The sequence below is a fragment of the Mesocricetus auratus genome, unplaced genomic scaffold, assembly GCF_017639785.1.
Source record: "Mesocricetus auratus isolate SY011 unplaced genomic scaffold, BCM_Maur_2.0 Super-Scaffold_100676, whole genome shotgun sequence".
Classification (NCBI taxonomy): domain Eukaryota; kingdom Metazoa; phylum Chordata; class Mammalia; order Rodentia; family Cricetidae; genus Mesocricetus; species Mesocricetus auratus.
The window spans coordinates 35,683,696-35,709,677 of NW_024429266.1; the positions used below are offsets into that span (position 1 = coordinate 35,683,696).

Genomic DNA, 25,982 nt, shown 5'->3' on the forward strand with positions numbered 1-25,982 from the left:
CCCTCAATTTTGGAAACAGGTAGAAAAAAAATCTATTGACCACATAATTTGATTTGTTTTGTTTTTTTTGAGACAGGGTTTTTCTGTGGCTTTGGAGGCTGTCCTGGAAATAGCTCTTGCAGACCAGGCTGGTCTCGAACTCAACAGATCCGCCTGCCTCTGCCTCCCGAGTGCTGGGATTAAAGGCGTGCGCCACCACCGCCCGGCTGACCACATAATTTGTAGTGACTGTGCTACATTTTTATAGTCTTTCACCCTTACAATCTCTCCTGTACAAAGTGTCTGCAATGTCTATATTCAGGTAAGAGAAGACAGGAGGGAGGGAGGGACCAGGACTCTTGCTCTTAGACAACTGTTTTCTAGGAAAATTTCCATATAGGTTTTTTTCTCTGCAGGGGACATGTTAGTGTGAAGTTTAGTCAGAATGAAGAGAGCAATAGACCTTCTCATTAAACAACAACAACAGCAAACCCCAAACTAGCCAATCAAACAAAAACAAACCAAGGGGCTGGAAAGATGGTCCAACAATTAAGAGTGCCTGCTGCTCTTCAGTTCCAAGCACAACTCCTGTGCTTCCAGCTTTCGGGGATCTGATACCTTCTGAACTCTGTAGGTACGAGCACCCATGTGCACCCAGAGATGTAAATAAAAGCACATCTTTCAAAACCAAACCAAACAAACAGCCCTCCAAGACAATGAAGTCACAGTATGTGTTCAGAGTTGGGATCTCATGGTAGAAAAACTAGAGCATTGCCTTTCCTGAAGTCACTAGTTCTGTCTGGTTCAAGAAATGACCCGGACATCTGCAGTGTCCAAGACAGTAGCTACAAGGTACACACGGGCTATTTAAATGTAAACTGATTAATTGGAGCTAGAACTGAAAGTCCCCCACTCTTGTCACATTCACAGTGGCTGGTGGCTGCCGGATTAGGACAATGCAGGTGGAAGAGTTCCTCCCATTGCAGACATGGTCCATCAGTCAGCGCTAATAAAGCCAGGCTGGGGAGAATGGGCAGAGAAAACTCATTTGTCACATGTTTAGCTGCTAGCCAGCCTGGAATACCTGGAACTGCATGTTCTGAAATACAAACTTTTGCCATCCTTTGTGCGCTCTCTCCTCTTTCCTGGCTACACGCCTTTTGTTCAGAGCACGACATTCAACGTCTTGTTCAAGGTCCAGGCTAGGAGGCTGGCTGGACTCTGGGTCTGTAGTCTCTAATGCTGCCATTGGGATGCTGTGACGTGATCAAAGTCTTAGGCACACTGATGTCTGCTATCAAGAAGAGTTATACCCTTTGCCAAACTCATCACCAAGCATGGTAAGAGATCTTGCTGGCTTATGTATCAAAGACAGGTAGAAAAGACGAAGGCATCAACTGGAAGCAGGTTTTTCTTTCTGCCCCCAGCTGCTGACTTACCTAAGGATTCCCGAAGCACTAATGCTGGGACCGAGCAGGGACATGCTGCATTGTGGACAGTCTCATTTGTCCCCGATCTCAGTTCGCCGTCACCAGCTTATGAGTTTTTGCTTGTCCTCAATACAGCAGGCTGAAACCTGTGGGGTCATTCCTACTCTGCGCTGTAGTGTACACAGCTCCCGCCACAGTGCCAACCTTTTGGAATTATTGGAGAGGACATGGTTGTCCCTATCACCCTGGTTCTGGTTTTGTCACTGGGAAGTGGCTCCTGAAAAATCTGATATTGTTTGGGGCCACAGCTTTCCAAAAGGGCAGCTGCTTAAATAAGAAGGGGAAGGAACAGGGGTGGGGACTGGAGACATGGCTCAGTGGCTAATAGCACTACACTGCTCTTCAGGAGGACCTGAGTTCAGTTCCCAGCACCCATGTCGAGTGGCTCCCAAGTGCATGTAACTCCAGCTCTAGGGGAATCTAACACCTTTAGCCTCTGTAGGCACCGCACTCACATGACAAGAACATACTTCCCTGCCACTATACATATACATGACTTTAAAATCGCACACACCTTTAGTTCTAGCACCTGGGAGGCAGACGCAGGCAGATCTTTGTGAGCTCCAGGACAGCCAGGAGTACACAGAGAGACACTGACTCAGAAAACAAACAAAATGCAGACAAGAAACCACAGACAGAGAGCACTAAGCAAAACTTACTGGGCTGCAGAGATGCCTCACTTGTTTCTATCCCAGAACTCATGGAGAAAGCATAGAAAGTATAGAAATCCTGTGGCGTTAGATTCTTACAATCCCAGCACTGGGGAGCCAGAGACAAGAGGATCCCCAGGGCTCACTGTTCCACCGGCTTAGGTGAATCTGCAAGCCCCAGGTTCCAGTAAAAGACCCTGCCTGTCCTGAAAGTAGAAACACAGTTCCTGAGGAATAACACTGGAGCTGACCTCTGGCCTCCACCTGCACAAACATGCATGTGTCCACATGGATAGAGGTACGTACGCACAGGCACACGCACGCACGCACACATGCACACACTCACACAGCCCTCTGAGAACAAGTGGGAGCTCAATCCCCGTCCCCATTGCTTTCCTAGCTAGCATCTTTCTTCTTGGGCCTGTGACTCTACTGAGCTAAAATTACAACGGGATAAAGAGATCCAAGGCCATGTTGTGAGTTCTAGCCAACTGCTGAACTAGCGGTCAAACCAAGAGAGATGATCCTCCTCCTAACTCAGTGTGCTCCCTTCGAAATCACACGAGATGTGGTGTTCCATGCCATATGGTAGAGACACAAGTTCAGCTACACAGAGTTCAAGGCCAATCTGGGCTACATGAAATCCTGTCTCAACAACCCCTCCAAATCCCACACATATACAAAATGTAGTGCACACACGAAGGGAAAACTGCTCCCCGCCTTTGGCCACACTTTTTAGCATTCAGAGCTCCTTTCTTCACAGGGAGGCTCTGCCTGCTGCCCACTGAGCAGTGAGTGAGCTCAGTTTGGATGATCATGACCTGCTGTTGTGGGGTGGAAACCTGTGGTCAGGGAAACACTAGGCTTTCGGAACAGGGAAAACTGCTGTAGCATGGGCTGGATCACCAGGAAAAGAAGCTTTCCTTCTGAAAGGAGTCAGGAAAGCAGGCTGTCCAAACTTAAGTAAAGGTCTTTTAAATGATCAGCACCTGTCCTGGGAAGATGAGAAGGCAGGACTGCACTCCCAATGAAGCGTCTGCTTCTTTCTTTCTTTTTTTACCTGTCCTCAGAGTGATTTCTCCTCTCCTCACCAAAGGTTGGACTCAGACATACACAAACTGAATATTATAATTAAGTTAAGCAAGTCACAGGCTGGCCTTGGCGGGGCTCCCAGGCAGGCCTTGAACTCACTGTGCCTAAGAGCTAGGGTTACAGGTATGTACCACCAGGTCTCAAGTATCAAATCTAAGGTCAAAACAGTTTCCGAGTGGTGATTGGCACAGGTGGAGTGGCCAGAGGTCACAAGGCCATGAGGCTGAGCTGTTGACAGAGGATTTTATGTATTATTATTTTGTTTGTTTTTCAAGACAGGGTTTCTTTGTGTAACAGTCCTGGCTGTCCTGGAACTTGCTCTATAGATCAGGCTGGCTTCAAACTCACAGAGATCTGCTTGCCTCTGCCTCCCGAGTACTGGGATTAAAGGCGTGTGCTACCATCCCCTAGCTTTACGTATTATTTCTTAAGTTTTAAAATCCATTTGTGTGTGTGTATGTGTGCTTGCACACATGCCGCTGTGCACATGTGGAGGTCAAAGGTCAGAGGACAACTTGCACAAGTTGGTTCTCTCCTTTCACTGTATGGGTCCTAAGGATTAAAGTCAGCGTGGTAGCCTTGGTTAAGGGCATTAATTGACTGGCTGAGCTACCTTGCTGTCATTGCTATTATTACTAAAGATTTATCTTCCTCTTGCTAGCCAAGTCTGGACCAGCATCTCTTGTGGTTTGGGAGGGGCTTGGGGATCTGTGAAAGGCAGGGGGGGGCTGCTTTATAAAAGATAAAATACAGACTGAAAAAAGTGGTCTTGGCATACCCTTCCAGTTGGAAATAAGCAGTTTTTTTTAAGCCATTAAAATGGTAAATAGGTTTTAACAGATGGCTTTTCCACAGCAATGGAAAGCTCAGGCAAGGACTTTGGGGTTAAATCTCATATTTTAGTCACCTGGGACTAGTTTATTATTGCAGAAAAGCAAACATCCATAAAGCTGACAGCTCCCTCCTCTTCTCCGAGGAGGAGTCCTTGAAGTTGCCTGCTCACTGGCCGGCTGAGGGGTGGGTGGCTGCAGACTGTGACCGACCGAGGGAATTCAGGTTACATTGTCGACACCTGTCAACTGTAGGGCTGAGAGCTCACCCAGGCTAGAGGCCTATGACAACCAAGAAACTCTATTACTGGTGGGCTAGGAGTTTTATACTCAATATGTGTGCTGGCTTTTTCCTTTTTTAGAAAATCATTTTAACATTTAATGCTCCTCAATTAAAGTGATTTCCTGCGGTGGATGCCAAGCTTCGTTTAGACAGCGCATTAACCACTTTCGGTATCGGTAGTTAAAGGCACGGAGGGATTTAAACAGCAATCCACAAGTCTGTTCAGTCAAGGTTTGGCGGGATAAAGCAGATTATAAACAATAATATATGTCTTTCTCTTCTTTTATTGGAAGGCTTCCAAACTCACAAACAGGGCTAAAGTGCTATAAACATATCCAGCACTAAGCTTTGGGCTCCACAAATGTGCTCTGTGGAAGCCACCGCACTGGAGTGCCACTTTCTATCCCGAGTGTGAGTACTTTAAAATGGCTTTTTATTCCACAAAGTGTCCATCAAATGAACTCACCTGCTAAATATTAAAACAGAACCAAGGATGCTACACAAGTGAGAGAAAACAATAGACCTGGCTGCAGGGGAGACGATAGCTGTGCCACAGAGGGCAGCCCGCTGAACGCAGGTGACTGTCTTCATGGACCCACAGGTCCAGCTTCCACAGCATTCAAGGTCAAATGGTCATTTCTGGTCTAAGAGAGAGACCCACAGGAAACACTACGGTTCCTTGGAGGCAAATGCACATTGGAGGACAGATTTTCCTGGTTTCGTCTTTTTGTGGTTGTTCAGTTGGTTGGTTTGAGACAGGATCATGCTGTGTTGCCCAGTCTGGCCTTGGACATCTTGTATCAGCATTCCAAGTGCAGAGACTACAGGTGTGCACCACAGAGTTTCTAGCTGCTTTTAGACTTTAATTACATGTCTGAAAATCTGAGCACGGTTGGTGTATTATACATGCTAACTGATAAGAACAAGAAGTGACGATTCCATGGGTCTGATAACCTTAGACCAAAACCTCTCTGGCGAAGGACTGTGACTGGCTACAGGAATACAGGCAGATGCCTGCTCAAGGCAAAGCTCTACAGGGTCACCACACCTTTAGTCACATGACCACAAGACGGAATTAAGGAATTTCTGAGTTCTAAAAGACAGCCCAAATGGATAGATACAAAATCCACTAAGATACCCCATAATGCAACTGTTGAAGGTAGCTGGTTTTGCTTATCCTGAAAAATATCACTGAAGGAAAACTTTTGGATCTGGTATGAAAGGGCTTGGAAAAATCCCTGAGGTTTCAAAGACATAATACTCATGTATAATGTATATATTATGTATCATGAAGCTTATGTTAAATGGGTCTTTTACTGTTCCTAGTTTATATGACCTTGGACAAGCTCAATTCTGAGTTTCAATTTCCTTTGTAGATTCGGGAAAATGACAATTATTCTTACCTTTGCAGTTATTCTTAGGTTAAATTAAGGTCCTAAGAATAAACCCTGCATAAAAGGGAACTGTGGTTGGTATCAATGATGGTAAGGTACGTTAGTTTACACATCACTTGGGTCAAGAGACAACTAAATTCCACGAGTCACTTTTGCTGTTGCTTTGTGGCTGTGGAGAAGACCTACAGTATGAGGGCATGTCCACCATGGCGGGGAAGGCAGCAGGAGTGTGTGTTGGGACTCCACACCTCAGAGGTGGAGGAAACACAGTTGGGCAGGTTATGACCCTTGAGGTCTGCCCCCACTGCCCTATGTCTGCCAGGGAAGCCCCAAGTCCAAACTGTTCCACAGACTCCCAGCTGGGCCCAGGCATTAAACACAAACTATGGGACCACATTTCAGACCCAAATCATAACAGGATCCATACCCACCACGATGTAAGACATCCAACTCTGGAAATGCTAATGTGAGAATTCTGCCTCAGACTAGAGCCTAGTATTTTAATTACTATGAAAACATTTGGCCTAAACCACCTTAGGAGCTAGGATTTGAAATTTATTAATATGTCAACTTAATGCATTTTCATTATGCATTGAATCTGGTAGATACACATTTAGTGTTAAGATCTGTAAAATGATTTTTTTAAGGGACTCAAAGTTTTAGACTATCGTTTGTATTTCAACTAAAAAGAATACACATTAAAAGTCTTAATGCACATATTTTTCTAGACATGAAACCTTTTTACAACAAGCTAACTCTGCCAGTCACACATTTTATTCATTAATCTCGGAGATGATATACTTCATATAGAATAATAACCTATAGTCAAGTAGTTAAAACTGGCAGGAAGCTATGAAATTCTTATTTAACAGGAGGGGTCACTGGATCATAGGAACCTTTTAACAGGAAACTGCTGAAACATTAAAAAACACAGACCAGAATTCCGGAGATCGTGCTTCAGCTGTTCTCCTTATACCTGACAAGCAGAGGGACAGCAAGCAGCATATGACCAGCTGGCTGACTCCTTGCTCTTCAATATTACAGAGATTATTATCAATTTAGTCAGTTTCTGATGCTAATCCATGATTTTCTAGATATCTTAGGTGGAATCCTAAAACATGTTAATTCTTAACACCCATGCTGATGGAAAGCCATGTGTCACTGGACTGGACTGTCAGTAAGTCTGAGAAATACCCATAGCTTGAATGGAATGCCTGCTTTGGGTCTAACAAGAGCAAATGGGACCCAGAAGACATGTCCTCAACAGCGGCTCTATCACCAACTCCGGCTTTTCCTCACACTGTCTTACTAACAAAGTCGGCTTTACAGAGCTACTATGCAGTGATGACAGGTTAAACAATGCCTATGACATCATTCTGAAAAGGAAAACAAGGTTAAATAGACATGCTAAAATCTCACCAGACACATACAAGTCATCAGTGGGCTCACTGCTGTACAAACTTGGAGCCAAATAATTCAGAGCTCAACTTCTTAGCCAGAATGACTCCTAGTGCAGTAGCTAAGTGTGGATATGCATATGAATCTGTATTAGAGCTGGATTCTTGGTCAATGACTTAAAAGAAAAACAAAACCAAAAAAAATTGAACAAAAAACCATGGTGATAGGCATTAGCAAATCCAAGGTCCTGGCTTTTGGGTTCTAGCACCCACACCACCATCACCATCACCACCAACTCTTGTTCAGTTCTTTCTAAAAGGCATAGCAACACCATGTATACTATCTGGTAGAAGCCAACCAAAGGTTCTTGCCTGTGACAGGAACCAGAAACTGTATCTCTGAAAGATCTAATGGTGACAATGCATGGGCTTTAGGTCCTCAAAATTCTGTTCCAAGCACAGCACTGTCCCAAGGCAGGAGGTTCCAGCTTTTCAGAGTGACCTGAAACTCCCTCAACCTTTAAGAGCTCCAAACTGGAAGACAGGCTCAGCAAGGTCAGGTGTAGGTTAGAGCAGAGTACTCACCTAGCTGGCACGAGGCCCTGCCTTTAGTCTCTAAACTATTTACACACACAAACTCAGCCAGGGTTCTGAAGCCAAAGTAGTCCAGATCCTTTGCCTGCTCTCTGATATTTGCTGACATGGCTTTGTCTTTCTCATTTTTCACCAGTGTTCACCAAAACTACCATGAATGCATGAGACTACTGTAAAGGCAATCAGGGCCTTTTAGATCAGTTGACAGAGGACAAAGTAAATGACAACCATGAATAAATATTAAATGCGGAAAGACAGCAGCAGTGTTCTGATCACAGACCCCCCCCCCAAGCAACATAAGGAAATAAGTCTAACACATGTTCATACATAGGTGCACTATGGAGGTGGTGTTCAGGACGGCAATAAAAGAATTATACTATCGAGACTGCAGTCAGAACAGGATGGTAGCACGTACAGTCTAGACACTGAAGGAGATGCTGCAACAACCAAGTACATCACCATACCACCACTTTCAGTCCTCTTGCCAGGCAGCTTTTAGTAACCATTTTAAACATGCTCACATGCAGCAGAAATAGCGAATCGGAAAGCAGAAAGCAAGGGAGAGGTGAATAAATCCTCACTGGGAAACATTAAAAGCAAAGAAGCTGGACATTTTAAAGTGTTTGCTGAGGTATGAGCAGAGATGACTCCTGGCTGAAGGCTTCCTATGTCACGTTCTCAGAAGCAGCTGCCTTATACATGACCAGCATGAAGCTACAGTGGCTACTCATTTAGCCTGCTGGAGTACATGGAAACACAGTCACCATGGAGCAGGGAAGTCGGCTGGCTGTCTGCTTCAGGGCACTGTCCTTTGTTGATGAACTGCAGTGTTTGGTAATGAACTCAGGGTCTGCCCGGTATGTGACACGCTAGCATAATAATTCAATAATTTAAAGGGGATGAAAATAAACCATGGCTCAGTGTTCACTGACATTTATGGATGAAATCTTCTATAGAAGACCCAGGAAAATGATCCATAGATTGCTATGGGGTAGTAAGGCTTTTGAAAATTCAGATATTGGGAACAAAAGAATAGAAATTTGGGAAATTGATTTTAGAATTCACCAGATTTGAAAATATTGAACTGATATGATATCCCCCTCCATATACTTTTTATTTATTGAGATGAGGTTTTGCATGTAACTAAGGCTTGCCTTGAACTTGTAACCCCTCCTCCTCAGCCTCCTCTGTGCTGGGATGATGGGCGCCACAGCACTCAGCCTCACTGATAACTGTTTTGTTCTCATAATCTTGAATTTAAGATCTTTAAAGTAAAGTAAAGCAAGCCATATCTTTGCTTAAAGAGTCTATATAGTTTTAAATATGGCAGAACAAGCATTTAAAAAACGTGTCTAAGAAATACTGAGTTCTATCTGCAAAAGGAAGATAGATGAATGGATGGACAGACGGATGGACAGACAGGAAGGAAGGAAGGAAAGGAAGAAGGAGGAAGGAAGGAAAGGAAGAAGGAGGGAAGGAAGGAAGGAAGAAAAGTTCCTGGATAGTTTCTTGTTCAGAGAATTATTCTAAAATTTAAGTGAATAACTTGATTTGCAAATGCCATAAGGATGAACGAAATAATGTCAATTAAAAATTGCACATAGGGCCGGGCGGTGGTGGCGCACGCCTTTAATCCCAGCACTCGGGAGGCAGAGGCAGGAGGATCTCTGTGAGTTCGAGGCCGGGCTGGACCGACAGCCTCAAAAAACAATACAGAGAAACCCTGTCTCGTAAAAACCAAAAAAAAAAAAAAAAAATTGCACATAGTGTCTCAGTCACTTCTACTGTAACCAATGTATAATTTTTATTTTTTTGGTTTTTCAAGATAGGGTCTGTGTAGCCCTGGCTGTCCTGGAACTCACTCTGTAGACCAGGCTGATCTCAAATTTACAGATAATCGTCTGACTCTGCCTCCCGAGTGTTGGGATGAAAGGCATGTGCCACCATAGCCAGCTTTTTTTTTTTAAAGATACAATGTGGACCACAAATTACTTAAGTTAAAGGTAGACTACAACACAGCTAAGACTGTAATAAAAGAACAAAGAATAGAGAATTACACTAACCTTTCAGTATGCACCAATGGACATATCATTTCCACAGGTAACTAAGAAATTATTTTAAAAATGATTAGTCTTGGTGAATGATTTGGTTTTGCATCTCAGAATGTATAAAGTTATAAAAATCATAAAACAAGCAGTACTTCTATGCCATATGTTGTGGAGGGGTTTGCTCCAGGCTAGGCTAGCTCAAGCTAACAAAAACAGTATGCACTGCTATGGGTTCCACTAAGCAAGGTGCATGCTATTTTAACAGTCACGCCTGTTAGAAAGTTATCTCTTAATGGCTATGTTTGCACCACGACTAGTTTCTTCTTTCATTTCTATTATCTTTCTTATGCAATAAGAACATCAAGGAATTCCTTAGGTGAGTTCTTAAGGTTTAAAAGGGAAAACATAGGGAGTCAGGTTCAGTAGTGGTACAATTGTTTATTTAAAAAACAAACAAACAAACGAACAAACAAAAAAACCATGGCACACTTGCCTACTTATGCTTCTAAAACCAAACAGATGCTCTTCTAGTACCCAGAAACAACTCCAATAGTAACACACCTCGGCAAGCCAACAGCCAAGGGGGATGCAGGCCAGGACTGAGTTGGGTTTTTTAGGTTACTTCTGCAAGGACCCTTGTAGCTAATTTTGAGTCCTCAGGGAAATTCTTTCCCTGCACTGTGTTTGAGGAGTCCTGATCTAATGTGTTCTCCGGAACCCGTGTCCCAGTCCTCAGGGAGGCTGCTGAGTACTACACTGAAATGCTCAAGGTCTTCATTTTCAGGAACTGACTGGTGATGTGACGTCCATGGCCCAGGTGACAAAATCCTGTCCTCTCCCTCTTGCTTTCTTTTCTTTAATTTGTTCTCAAGTTCATCTTTACAGAACAGCCATTGTTCACACCATCTATGCAGATCAGGTGTGAAGATGCCATAGGGACATTCGTGCTTTACTGTGCTGGGATTTCATGGAACTTCCCTAATTGTAGTGCCGATTGGCACATTTTGCTTCTGTATTGAGAAAGAGAGATAGATAGATAGATAGATAGATAGATAGATAGATAGATAGAGAGCACAGACGCACAGCCATGTTTAATATTGTGAAATATGATCTGTCTGCTCCTCTCCCCACCCTCTGGAGCAGTGATAAATTTCAGAGCGCGCTCGGCAGAATTGGATTATATTATGCACAGTACACATGTTCATCACCAAAACCGTACACCCCAGAATGTATGCATGGAGAATGAATTGCTGATATGTCAAAATCCCAGTTCCTCAGAACTGATTTTATTAGCCAATGCATACCAAAAACGGGTGGTAAAGAAGTATCATTTCTGCAGTTTCTTTCGCCCTGAAGTCCTGTCCTATGAGACTGTGTTTTCCAGTCTCTGGGTCAAGCCTTGCTGGCTCTGTGCCGCTGCAGCACCAGAGAAACCGTTTTGCAGCCCGTCACCTCTTCTGGCAGACAGCCGTCTTGGTCTCGGAGAGTGGGGTCAGCGCCAGACTGGAGCAGCAGCTCCACAATGTCCAAAAACTCGCAGGCAGCAGCTGCAAGGGAAATTGAGAAACATGAAAATGAGGTTACAGGGGAATCACTCCTGTGCGGCAGGAACTACCAGGGCGAGCAGAACAGCACACACCCTTGTGGTGGCTGAGGATGACCCCGCCTTGCAGCGAGAACAGGTCTTAAGAAAATCAGATTTTTTTTCCTTGTATAGAAACATACAAGCATACTTGTAAAATTGTGAGGCTTTGATCTATTTGCAGGGATAAAATGAAAGCAAAGAATAAAAAACACAGTGGTTAAGTATTTTATGTTGATCTACATTTTCAAATAATGATAAGTGGGTAACCTATGTCAAAAGGCTAAAAGTATTGCATCAAAGAAAACATTCTGCTTTGTCTTTGAAGAGGAAGTATATGGATATAATTAAATTTACATAGAAAGAAACCCTGGTCTAGTAATTAGAACATCAATCACTATGTGAAATCTTGTGTGTGGGTTTGTATGTTCACATATATGGGCAGGTGTGCTCACCTGTGTGTGAGTGTGTGGAGATCAGAGGTCAGCATCAAGTGTCCTCCATTGCTCTCCACAGGGTCTCTGAGGATCTGGAGCTGACTGGCCAGCAAGCTCCTGGGATCTTGCTGTTTCCATCCCTCAGAACTGGGGTTACAGAGGCACAGCCTGACTTTTATGTGTGTGTGATGGGGCTCTGGACTCATCTCCTCATGCTTATGCAGCTAATATTTTACCCACTGAGTCATCTCCCCAGCCCCCCAAATCTTAAAAGGAGAGAAAGGGCACTAGGTCTAAGGCATAGAGACCAACAGATGTCCAGACTTGTGATGAAGATGGCATTGTTACTTCCCCAGGAAAGACAAACAGACCAAAGGGTTAGAGCAGAGAGCCATCTATCTATCTTCTGCATATATACTGCAGTCAGACTTATGCCAAAGTCAGTATTACAATTAAGGAGGTTCTAACAATTAGATGGCGTTGAGATGACTGGGTTGAAGGCAAAACAGGCATTTCACACAAAATGAAACAAACAGCAACAACACAGGAAAGGTGAGCAGCTTACACGTCACTACTCACATAAACAGAGATGAATACAGACTCAATGACAATGCTAGGCAGAGGAACCCTGCTAGAAGGAAGGCACCTTAAGTTTCCTGAGCATGTTCCACGGGCAGTCATTTTGGACAATAACTTGTCATTCAGGCTTTCCTTAAACCCCCTCCCCCAAAGATGTTTCTAGTGACTGTCAGAGATTTCTGCTTGTGTTTTCCAGCAGGTATTGGAAGACTGTACACATCAGCACCATTCCTAAGGGGCATCAAATGCAGAGATCAGAGGGCTCAAATGTTCATGACCAGTAATGTGCAGAAACAGAACACTTCGTCGGGAAGTGAAATCCCACACAACAGTAAAAACTAAGGAACTCCAACTTCACACAACATGGGTTTATCTCAAACACAGAATGTCGAAGAATAATAATTTTAAAAAAGACAAATCAGAACACAATTTACCAGGATTCTATCTAAGGAAACACTTAAAAAACGGACAAAATTAAACATTATTGCTTAGACATACAGATACATAGTGGAAACTATAAAAGAAAACATTCACATAAAATTTGTAATAAAAATGGGCACACACCTATAACCTAGCATCTGAGAGGCAGAGGCAGGAGGGTTATGATAAACTCAAGTCCAACCTGGCCTACATAGTACATTCTGGGCCAGCTGGAACTATACAGTGAGACCCTGTTGCAACAAAACAAAACTACAGTAGTGGTAATTACCACAGTTACTGGGGGCACGAAAAGAAGGACGTGACTGGCACACACGAGGGCTCATGGATGGCACTGCAATGTCCTAGTTCTCAAGTTAGGGAGCAGAGACATTTCTAAAGCGGCGATTTGCCATGCTCACACATTTTGCAGGGGTTTTGTGGTATAATGCATCCTGCAACAACAGAATGCCTCCCAAGGAAAGGCACAGACGACTATGGAGGCTGATCCCAGGGCTGTTGCTGTGAGCCAATACTGCAGCAGTCTTGTCAAGGATACAGTTGAGATTCCGCTTTGAGAACTTCTTATAAACAAACAACTCTAGTCAAAAAGAGTAAGTGTTGTGGCAGATACACAGCACTACGGCAGAGGGGGAGGAAACGGAGGAAAGCAATTGGCCTCTTGACACTGCAGATGGCTTTAGCTTGCTAATTCCCTACGTTGCAGTTTAAAAAAAGAGTCTCACCACATAGCTCTGGCTAACCTGGAACTCATTATGTACACAGGCTGGTCTTGAACTCATAGAGAAAGGGATACACAACCAGGATTTCTATTTTGTTATTTTAGTCACAACAGAAGAGTGAATTTTGTTAACAGCCCTTTCTACCTATGTTAGATGTTCACAGGCTTTGTCTGATCACTATGATACAATGATCTCAAACTGTCAAACCAATCTTGCATGCCTAGGTAATGCTTATTTGACCATGGTTTATTGTTTCATGTGTATTTGGCTGTGTTCTACTTGCTAATAATCTTGTGAAGTGTTTTCTATTTTCTGAAACAGTTTGTGTGCAGAACTGGTATTATTTTATGCATAAACATCTGCAGAAGTTAACATCAGAAGCAATGGAAGCCTGGATTTTATTGAGGGTGTTTTAAGCTACCAAACCAGTTTCTTTAATGGCTGTAGGACCACAGAAATTTCTTTTCCTTCCTTCCTTCCTTCCTTCCTTCCTTCCTTCCTTCCTTCCTTCCTTCCTTCCTTCCTTCCTTCCTTCCTTCCTTTCTTGGAGAAAGAGAACTTTGATAATACCTTCTAAGAACTCTTTCCATTTCATATGGGCTCTCTAATTATTGGTTGGAAGTTGTTCATAATGTTTCCTTGTTTGCTTTGCAATACAATATAAGGTCATTGTCTCATTCTTGATTTTTTTCTTGCACATGTGTGGTGTGTATGTACTGTCTCGTGTGTGTGTGTGTGTGTGTGTGTGTGTGTGTGTGTGTGTGTGTGTGTGTGTGTACCACCCTGCTCCATTGGTAGTAATAATGAAAGGGCCTGACTATCTTCACTCCCAGGCTGGTGACTCCAGCTTACAGCTTTCTGATTTTATGCTATGAAGTAGGAAAGAGCTGCTGAACAAAAGGTTATAAACTGGGGTAGCGCTGGTGCCTTTTTATATTTTTGGTTGTGAGCTTTGCCTTTTTATGGCTGAGCCATCTCTCCAGGCCTCTGATGGTTTTTTACTTCCCATCCTGATTACTTGGTCACCAAACTCTTGTCCATAGACAGAGAGAACCTGGCTCTAAGAGAACCAGAGTGGAGGATGGGCATTTCCTGAGGTAAAATAAGACCTCTTGGGAACCCTATCTCTGCCCTCAGTGGTGTGGGATCTCTTCCAAATGAAGGCAGCATCTGATGAATGAATGGATGGAGACAGGGAGTATGTTCCATGCCTAGAAAAACTGCTGCTTGGTGTATGTGTGGATCCTGAGACACGAGGGGTATTCCTGAGGAACTGCACCGATAGGGAGGAAGGCAGAGACGGGGCTATTTGCCAAGGCCCAAGATCACACAAAGTGTTTAAAATCAGAACACTCCTTTTGGAATCTCCCCGCACCATTCTGTTTTGCCATTCTGGGACCTCATGCATTCTAAGCATGTATTCTACCACTGAGCCATATGACCAGGCCACCAACTGACACTGAGAATTTAAAACTGCCCCCTCAAATAATCTCAATCAACATTTTTACTCTGAATTTCTGGAGCTTAATCACAAATAACTGTATACCCACGTAGATTGAAATGCAGACAGTCTCATAGGATAGAAGCAAGCTAAAGATTCACTGGGCTCAAGTAGCTGGGAGGACACATGCTGAAACCTACTCACAGAACATATGCAGCAAAACAACAGCCACTCAGTAGGGGCTTCACCAGCAGCAGCCTCAAACCCTGGGAGGAGCACTCGGTTAGCTCCTCACAGTGGGATCTTTTTAATGTTGTCTGTCACAAACTCCATATATAAACGGGCAGGGTAATTCAGGATAGCCATTGTGATCTAACACTTCTTCTAATCCAACCCTTAAGCAGGAGGATGAGGCTATGTGTGCTGAAGATACAGAGTGTTGCCTCTCAGGCAAAGTGGTAGTTTCATATGTGCCGTACCACGAAGCAAGCTTTCCAGTAGTGAAGTATGGTAGTCTCAGGTTCAACTCAGGAGCAGTCTTAAGAATTTAATTCCATGGCCACCCAACTAAGGAAACAGCACTTACGTTGTCTAACAGTCCCCTAGCATGACACAGTGAAGGGAAGAGAGTGAGGTTTAACTGACAATATTTCAGAGCAGGGGTGTACAGCATATACATATAAAGAGTTTTATTAAAAAGCACCTGAGGGCCGGGCGGGGGTGGTGCACGCCTTTAATCCCAGCACTCGGGAGGCAGAGGCAGGCAGATATCTGTGAGTTCGAGGCAGGGCTGGACCGACAGCCTCCAAAACAATACAGAGAAACCCTGTCTCGTAAAAAACCAAAAAAACAAATAAAAAGCACCTGAGGTTCATACCAAGACAGACCCACATGGAAGCACAAACAAGCAGGGTGTCCTAGCAGAAAGAAAGAAACAGACTGATTAAAATGAGGGGATCTTGTCTATAAAGCTGCACAAGTGGGTTTTATGCTGATCAGAAGAGGGTTTATGGGGGGCATGCTGGGGGAGACTGGCTCCAGCAGGTGCCCAACACATTGCTGGGTCTCCAATCACATGCTTGCTTCTTTTCATGTCCTCTCCCGGGCATGATAGTTATTTGTTTGTTTGTTTATCTGTGTCCTTTTCATCCAGCGTAGAATTTGCTCAGAATTCATTCCCCTGCCTTTGGCATCTTTAGTGAGTCACAGGTCACAAGCCAGAATGTGTGATCTTCTCATTCTCTCAAAACAAAGGCAAAGAAGACAGAAAGTAAAGAAGAGAAGAACGGAGAGGGGAACCGCTGCTAACTTTCACCAAATTAGCGAGGGCAACATCAGTGCCCACAATGCTCAGGGAAATACAAAACAGTCAGAAGCCCATCTTGGAAAAGCCCGAGCCAGTCTACAGGGACCAGCACAGTTGCTGAATTTATGGTACCCTGGGAACCTCTATTTGTCAAGTGCCACACAGGCAGCCCTGACACTGGCACAGGTGAAGATGAATTTTCATTCAGAGCAGTGAGCCTTCTGACTCCATTAATCCTCGGGGTTTTGATGATGAATTTCTTTCTTTTTTTATTTTATTTATTTTCACTCGAATGCCTCCTCCCACTGCCCTGTAACAGTGTGTAAGGAACAGAACAGATGGCGCTTTCCACGGAAGCCTGAGGGCTCATGAGGATACAAAGCCAGCCCACTCGGCAATCACATGACCACACGTGCAAGGAAAAGCCTTGATTTCCCCTGGGAGACACAGATGCAATGATATTAGTATTCCCAGTGGAGGAAGAGGAGGGGAAAGCTAACAGGCCATTTGTAAGGAAGACCACACTTACTCCAATATACCCCAGCAAGGAGCACGTTTAATCACAAAATAACAAGAGGGCCAGTAGCTGAAGACTCAAAACACCAGGTAAAATGTGGGGAAATAGGGTTTTAATATGTTTCCACACAAAGAGTATCTAAAACAAACTAGTAAGGACATGCAGTAGCACAATCGTGGCCTCTAGTTAACCTGCGATTGGCTCTGACCCAGTTTTAATCGGAAGAAGCCAGGATTTACAACCTGCTTAAGGATGGAGTTTGACAACTGCTATAATCAGAAGAGCTGTCAACACAAGGACAGCTGTCAAGCTCAACTGTAATTCATAAAAAGTAATAGCTAAGCCCCCAAAGACCTCCCCAATACTGTCTGCGCTCACTGTATTTAACCATACTTACAGTTTTATGAAAATTCCAAGAACAGGTTAACACCCTAAAATCAAATTAAATCAGTAGCCACTGAGCACCCACCAAATAAAAAGGATTAAATAACATTAAATGACTAAATGAATAAAATATGCTCAACAGACTCCTAGGCATATAATAGGTGCTTAATAAATGATCATTATTACTAATATTACATTTAAGACTATTTTGACTATCCTAAAAAGTGCCAAAATTCCAGTAAACTAGTAAAGAAATACAACTAAAAGTGAATTACTCTAAGTGATTATTAATCTAAAAATATTAATTCTCATGAAACATTCCTGAGTTGTCAGAACATTTTAGTGCTATGTATCTGCAATGCCAAAACCTCTGACTAATGATATTATGCTAGTGTTTAATTACTTTGATTATAACATGTATAGTTATTTGCTTGGTTCTTTCCACAAAGATTAATATAACCTGAGAAAAAGAAATAGAGGATGTTTCAGTAGATCAATTTTGGGTGAGATTCCTGAATTAAGGACAGTTTCTACTAATGTCTAATATCTCAGTGAACAGAAAAAGATTATAAAAACATACAGGACATCAGTATCAGTATGTGTTTACTCATGGTACAGTCATGGAAATTGCTCTGCCTCACTGACCAAAGAGGCCAGTAGGAAGGGATTCCCCATTTTTACTAATTATTCCTGTAAAAGGTTACTTTCCATGCTGGATGTGCATACCTAGTAAAGTACATGTCATCCTAGTATTTTGGCTGGACAGGAGTATTACGAGTGTGAAGCTAGCCTGGGCTACATAGCAAGTTCCAGGCTAGTCCTGGCTATACAGCGAGATCTTGTTTCAAAAAACAAAATAACACCCTTTTTCTCCCTCTCTCAAGTTATTTTCTACAAAGAAATGCGAGTTCTACCTGACACTGGGGCTGTGTATGGTATTAGAAAGCAGGAGTGGATGTGCAGTCAGAAGACCTGTGCAGTGGCCTGTATCGCTGTAAAGGCCTTAGCAAAACATTTCTGGCCACCAGATTTTCATCTGCAAGCAGGGAAAGAATATCTATGCTTGGGCATTTGTTGTAAAGACTAGGACACAGAAAGGGTAACACTACTACTTTATGTCCTATTTCCCCCCCATCCCCGCTGTGTGTGTAGGACATATTAGGCTATAAAGTACATACATGTTTTCTAAAGATAAATCTATCCATGTAATTTATGCATGCATCATATCAGTATTAGAATCCCAGAAAGACCTCCTAGCCCCCTAGTTTTACCAACAAGCCAAGTTAATAACCCTTTGGCTTTCATATAGGGAAAGTACACTGCATGCACTCTTGGGTTCAGCGTCTTGAGCTCAGGGTGTAAGAGCTCCACACTGTGTTCATGTGGCTGGGGCTCCTTTTCACTGCTGGACAGCATCCTGACGAGAAAATACTTCAGATTGCCACAACTATGCCGTGTACTTCTTGGATCTGAAGAGTCTAGCACTTTACTGGCTCAAGGAATTATGAGTAAATAATCTTTCCTTGTTTGTTTTGAGACAGGGTCTGTCTATGTAGCCCTGGCTGTCCTGGAACTCACAATATAGAAGGCTGGGTTTGAACTCACAGAGATCTTCTTTTCTCTGTCTGAGTGCCAGGATTAAAGGCATACAACCCACACCCTGCCAGTTTATATTCTTATATATTGATTCTACAAGAAATTTCCCATTTCCTCTTAAAAAAAATACCTAGGCCAAGGAGGTTCACGCCTTTAATCTCAGCACTCGGGAGGCAGAGAGGAGGATTTCTGAATTCGTGGTCACCCTCCAATTAGAGTGAATTCAAGGACTGCCAGGGCTACAGAGAAACCCTGTCTCGAAAAAACAACAGTAACAAAATTGGTAGTAGAGGGAACTGGAAAGATGGCTCAGTGATTAAGAGCACTGGCAACTCTCGAGAGGCCTGGGATTCAATTCCCAGCATCCACATGGTGACTCACAACCATATGTAACTCTAGTTCCAGTGAATCTCACACCCTCTCCTGGCTTCTGTAGGCCCCAAGCACACACATGTTGTACATATATACATGCAGGCAAAAATACCCATGCTCATGAGATAAAAATAAGTCAAGGGTGGGAGAGGGAGGGAGAATGAGTATGAATGGTGGCAGAGGTCAAAGCATGGGCAAGTGTTCTACCCCAGCCACTCTTCTGGCTTTTTACTAGGCGCTAGGCTCTACCACATTTCTCTCTCCCTTCCTGGCCTGCTCTTTCTTGACTTCTTACACACAGCTTTCAACACACCATTTTCTTTTCTTTCTTCCATTACTTGTGCTAACTGCATACTTTAACCTAGCCATAGTATAATTGCTGTATTTTAAAATTTTTATTTAAACTAGAGTTGACACTCTTTTATACATGCCTGTTCATTTTTGGTGAAATTCATTCTCATGTTTTTGATTCCCCAACTCTACAAACTTGTTCTAATAACTCTTATTCAAGAGTTACACTGAAGTCCTTTAAAATGCAACCCTGTGTTGGTGAGATGGCTCAGCGGTAAAGGCATAGCCACCAGGCCTGGCAACTTGAGTTCAATCTCCAAGACCCACATAGCCGAGGAAGGGGATCACCTTGTTCAAGCTGTCCTGCACATGTGTGCTGTGCCATGTGCATACCCTCCCCCAATAAGTACCGAGAGTGAAAAAAAGGGAACCATGTGATTTACTCACCCACTGATGTGCATGTGATTGGAGTCTGTAATGCTCAATTGTGGGTTTATTCTCCTCTAAGGAACTTAGAGTGCTGGACTGAAAATGTATTCTTAGAAAAAGATTAGCATTTAGGGGCAGGAAGATGGCTCAGTCAGTAAAATGCATTCTGCACAGCAAGGGGCCTGAGCAGAGCCTTTGCATCTGTGCAAGAGAGTTGGGGGCATTGGTGTGTGCCTGTAATCCCAGCACAGGGAAGACAGAGACAGGAGACCACAGCTGGCTCAGCTCAGCTGGTGAGCTCTAGGTCAGGAAGGACCTTTACTCAAAAACATAAGGTAGTGAGATAGAGGAAGATACCTAACATCAGCATCTGGCCTCCATGTACACCTGTGCACACACACTGTACACTGTAGAATACTGTACACACTGTATACCTGTATATACTCTGTACACCTGTGCACACGCACTGTACACTGTAGAATACTATACACACTGTATACTTGTATATACTCTGTACACCTGTGCACACGCACTGTACACTGTAGAATACTATACACACTGTATACCTGTATATACTCTGTACACCTGTGCACACACACTGTATACTGTAGAATACTGTATACCTGTATATACTCTGTACACCTGTGAACACTACACCTGTACACACTGCACCCCTGTATATACTCTGTACACCACACACACACACACACACACACACACACACACACACACACACACACACAGAGGCAGAGGTAGGGGGAGGTGTGGATAGAGAGAGGGTGCAGCAAGTCCAGTATACACTTCCTTTAGTGAGTGAGGTAGGAGAGTAAAAACAAGACTAGTTTCTTAACTGATGATTTCCCAAACAATCAAGAATATAAATTTGAACTTTAAGTTTGTGTGAAATGGGGCTGCCCCCTCCAAATAGACACTGATCTGAAATAGATAATCTGGTTTACTTCTTTATACTGTTAGACTAAGTCAAATCTTAAAAAAAAAGCATGTCTGTCTGTCTGTCTATCTATCTATCTATCTATCTATCTATCTATCTATCTATCTATCTATCTTGGTTTTTCGAGACAGGGTTTCTCTGTCGCTTTGGACCCTGTCCTGGCACTCACTCTGTAGACCAGGCTGGCCTCAAACTCACAGAGATCCACCTGCCTTTGCCTCCCAAGTGCTGGGAGTGCTGGGATTAAAGGCATGCACCACCATAGCCTAGCACATGTTTATTTTTTAAAGTGTTTTTCTAATGAAAAAAAAATACGATCTGGTGAGAGAAGCTAATGGACTCTCACTTGAAAACAAAGCATACTTGAATTAATTAATCTAAAAACAATACCCGAACTCAAAATGTTCTATGCGGGGAATAAACAATATATATGTTCCTAAAACTTTAAAAGATATATATGTGTATGTGTACACACACACGTGTGTGTATGTATGCATCCTTAATTTTTCCATAAAAATGAAATCAAGAAATACTGAAAACATCAAGATTTGTTTTTCTTTTAATACCCAATTCCTATAATGTGAGTGAAATTGACTCTAAACTTTCTTTTGGTAGAAATGCATTTCTAAATTAAAGTTATGATTGGACTAATGATATATCTATAAGATAAGCTTTCTATGCAATTTCAAAATCACATGAATAAAAAGCAGTTTTAATAATTTTAATAATTTCCATATATGCATAAGATGTTTCAAAGATGTGTGCCATTCTGAGTTAGCCCTCTCTGCTTCCTGCTAGTGGTTGGAGATGTAAACACTCAGTGGCTGCTCCAGCCACTGCCATCTGTTACCTCTGCTCTACCATCATGGACTCTATAAGCCTAAAATAAACTTTCTTCCATAAGTTGCCTTGGTCATGGTGTTTTATCATAGCAATACATTATGTGTATGGGCACTTGTGTGTTCATAGCTGTATGTGGGTACATGTGCATACAAGTGAATATGCATGCTTGTGCTTGCACATATGGAGGCCAGAGGACAGCACTGGGTGCCTTCCTTACTCACTCACTGAGTCACACTTGCTATTATACTTGTACTTCCTGTCTTGCTGCTTTGATTTTGTTTCAGGCAGACAGCATTCTACACTATTAATGTAGTGTTTTAATTTTTTAAATGTTTTTTCATTTTTTCTTTGTTATGCTACCATTTTGGTGCACACTTAGTAGAATCACCTTCATATTTAAACTAGCTAAATTCCAGTCATATAAGAAAATATTATTTCTATATAGCTTTCTTTTATTGACCTTCTTTTGGTAGTGGATGTGTTATATGAATATTATCTACTAATGCTGCAACCCTAATGTTGTATATCTATTTTATCCAAGGATTTTATAGAAAAAAAGCCAATAAAAAAACCTGCTAACATTGTATGCATACACAGCAGGTATCAGGCATTGTCCTAAGCACTTTACATAAATTAACTTCTTACATTCTCATAGCTAGTCTGAGGCAATGGCCTCTATTTCATCAAGTGTAAACTAAAGTATAGTGAACTGAACAGCCTGTGTTGTCAGCGGAGAACTAGGATGTCAAGCACAAGTCTCATTTAAACCCAGAGGTCTGAACCACTTTACTAAACTTCCTAAATTGAGTGGTGACTTTTCTCACAAGCTTTTTATTCACATCTCAATTACTGAATTAGGTATTTCACCTAACTTGGAAACATAGAAAATCATACTAATAAATTTTAAAATGTACACCTTCAATGTCTGGGATTAACTCAATTGGATTATGAGATATCTTTCTGCCTAAAGTATGGGTTTCATTTGCTAATATTTCCTTAGGATTCTGGCATATGTTCAAAAGTGAAATGAACTCCCAAGTTTCTTGTTTTCCTGCTGGTTTTACTCTCCAGATAATACCAGTAACTTGTGAGTGAGTTGGGGCAGGCCTTTGGAGACATTTCAATTTTCATTATCAGGCTGCTTTACATGGGCAAACAGCCAGTCCAACAGTCTAGACTCCCAGGTAATCCAGTGTTCATCACACCTAAATATATGCTCAGCTGTGGGCATCTCGGTCCCTCAGCACAGCATTGTTCAGACTGACAAGGCAGTCTGTGTGTTCCTTTCTGAAATGACCCAAGGTGGTTGACCTGATTTAGACACTGATGTCTGACTTTTACTCAACAATATTCGTACACAAACAATCTCTGAATTCTATGTTAGTATTTTATAATATCTCTTTATTACACTGAATTTATTTAATAGTTCTCTGAGAGCCATGCTATTATCTCTGCCTTACAGATCATTTTTACTCTATATTTTAGACTGGTGAAGTAAAGATAATCATTTAGTAGACAAAATGATCTAAATATTGAATTTGCTTTCTTTCTTCAGTTATACTAGTCTATATTTTACTGTTTTTAGAAAACAGGAAAAGGGTATGTCTAAAGGGAGACACCATGTAGCTACCAGGAAGATAGAATGTTCGGGCATTATCCGGTAAGCCAAGATCATGTGGAAATACATAAATTAATAGAAATGGGTTAATAATTAAGAGAGAGCTAGCCAATAAGAAGCCAAAGTCACTGGCCAAACAGTTTATGATTAATGTAAGACTCTGTGTGTTTATTTGGGACAGAAAGGCTGTGGAATCAGGTGGGACAGAAACTTTTGTATACATTTTATTGTACTATGCTCACAATTCTTGTGATGATATGAGATGACTCAACGTCCATGTGGTAAGACAAAGTGAGGGAAATGATGCAGGCATCATGACCTAGTTGTTTGGCTGCTACCAAAGGGTCATTGGACACTAGCACTGTGATCAGCTTCTCTGGTAACTGAGACACGCCAAAGTCATGTTCTGGATTCAAGGGGCAAGGATGGCATGAGACTTCCTCATGTTACACAGAACAGCATGCAATTTAAAATCTATTCATTGTCTACTTCTAGAATTTTGACATTTCATATCTTTGGATCAGAATCAGCTGTGGGCAACTAAAACTACAAATAGTAAAACCGCAGGTTAGGGGCTCATCAGAAGTATTTCTTTCATATGTGTAGTGTATGCATGTGTGAGGAGGGCCAGCCCAGTGTGTGCATGCAGAGGTCAGAGGTCAACATCATTGTGTGTCTTCCTCTATCGATCTCCACCTTATCTTCTAAGACAAAGTCTCTCTGGGAACCTGGAGCTTGCCATTTTGGCTAGCCTGAATGGCTGACGAGCCCCTAGGACCTTTCTGCCTTTGCCCAGGCTCAGATGCACGCCACTGTGCTGGCTCTCATGTGGGGTCTAGGACCTGAACCCAGCTCCTCATGCTTGCATGGTGAGCCTTCTACAACTGATCCATCTCCCCAGCCTCAGGAGAGCTTTGTTGTTTTGTTTTCTTTTTTAAATAGGGGAGAGATTAGATTCTATAATAACAAAGATCAGCACCCTGCTCGTCCCTGGCAGTACCAAAAATGAAACAATGAATTTCCAGCAGTGGGTGGAGCAGCTGCTATTGCTGATGACAGTTATTGCATTTCTACTAGCTCTACCACATAGGCTTAGACAGACAAAATGTTCAAATGTGACCAATAATTCAGAAATAGCTTACCGTAATGAAGAGCTGTCTGACCTTCGTTGTCCTGTAAAAGAACATAAACAATACACTTTAGGAAAGGTCTGTAAGTATGTTTACGTATATACACTGTTGCAAACACACAGGATACCAAAGTTCCATAGGATCATCAGACACAGGAATAGCTGTTGCTTCTCTGCACCTCATAGTCACTTTAAGTCAAGCTGTCATAGCGCATGGCAGCAGTTACAGCAGATGGAGAGGAGAAGCAGATCTATGGAGAATCCAGGCAAATGTAGCAGCTTGGTTACTGCATTAGGGAAAGAAAAACTATCACATAGTATTTACCCTGGACACCAGTAGATACTGATCTCCAAGCTTGCCTCCAAATCTAAGGAATCCATGACTTTAGTAAAAGTTAACAACTTTTTAATGTCTTTTTGTAAGATTCCAAATTCCAGGCTAAAGATGCTAGGCTTCCTAACCAGATCAAACATCATAGAGATAGGTGATTTAAAATCTGCAAAGTTCCAGTAGTTAAGAACAAGTCTTCTCATAGTTTACCCAGGAAATTTCAACATTCTAGTTTTTTCTTTTAAAACACAGACGTAAAACAATAAAACAGACTGTTACTTCTAAGCAGTGTTACCTCTTAAACTGAAAGCAGAAGGCAGAATACATCCAACAAACTATACAAAGCACAAGAAAGAACAGAATTTAGCAGTTACCCTGAACACGGAGCCTGTGCTATGACCACCTTAGGCCACTGTAATAAAGGATGGAGGGTGGACTGTGATCAAACTGCTCTTGAGTACCCTGTATCTGTTTTCCCATTACTGTGGGGATGAGGATTGGCTCCAGGACTTTTGGCTAAGGGCATCTGATGGGAGAAGTCCTTCTGTGTATATGTTTGTCTTATTGGTTGATAAATAAAGCACTGTTGACCAATAGGGAGGCAAGATAGGTGGGACTAGGAGTCGAGGAGGGGTCTGGGAAATGCAGTCAAGAGCAGAGAGTCACCATGTAGGATGCAAGGAATAAGAGGTCCAGACCCTTTCTCTGGCAAAAGAAGACCATGTGGCAATACCCAGATTAGCAGTTATGGGTTAATAATTAAGTCAGAGCTAGCCAATAAGAAACCACAGAAAACAGCCAACAGCTTCATAATTAATATAGCATCCTGCGTGTTCATTTGGGACTGACACAGTTCTGGAACCAGGCTGATGGGAAGAGTTATCATAACAGGCATCTCTATTTAATCTTCTAAATAAACAAAAAACAAAAAACAAGAAGCTGCCACAGAGAAATTATTTTCTGATTCGGACAGGGAGTAAGAAAAAAAGTCATTAAGGTCTTTTGGAACCTAGAATCCTGGCAGGGACGGCAGCTGGTGAGGCAGGGGAGCAAGCATGAGGCAATGTAATTTGTTTTCCTACTAGGAATTGTGCTTCTCATAGAATTTAGAGGCGAGGTGTATGTGATTTGAGTGAGACAAAACAGGAAAAGTATTACTAACTGGGGAGAGGGTGGACAGGGTACATTTAGCTGGGTGCCACAGTGGCTAAGTTCCGGATGCTCATCAGCAAGGATAAAAATAATACAATTTAAGAAA

The 25,982-nt window shown here is 42.5% G+C and overlaps 1 protein-coding gene across 1 annotated transcript in view; it reads right to left on the reverse strand.

Moving 5' to 3' along the window:
* Window positions 1-10,175: 10,175 nt before the first annotated feature.
* Acbd6 (acyl-CoA binding domain containing 6) overlaps window positions 10,176-25,982 on the reverse strand; it is a 133,105-nt gene continuing 117,298 nt past the window's right edge. The window contains exons 7-8 of the mRNA XM_040737808.1: window positions 24,407-24,437; window positions 10,176-11,304 (exon numbers count right to left, since the gene is read on the reverse strand). Coding sequence (XP_040593742.1) covers window positions 11,150-11,304; window positions 24,407-24,437 — 186 coding nt within the window. The 3' untranslated portion in view covers window positions 10,176-11,149. The remainder of the gene's footprint in view (window positions 11,305-24,406; window positions 24,438-25,982) is intronic.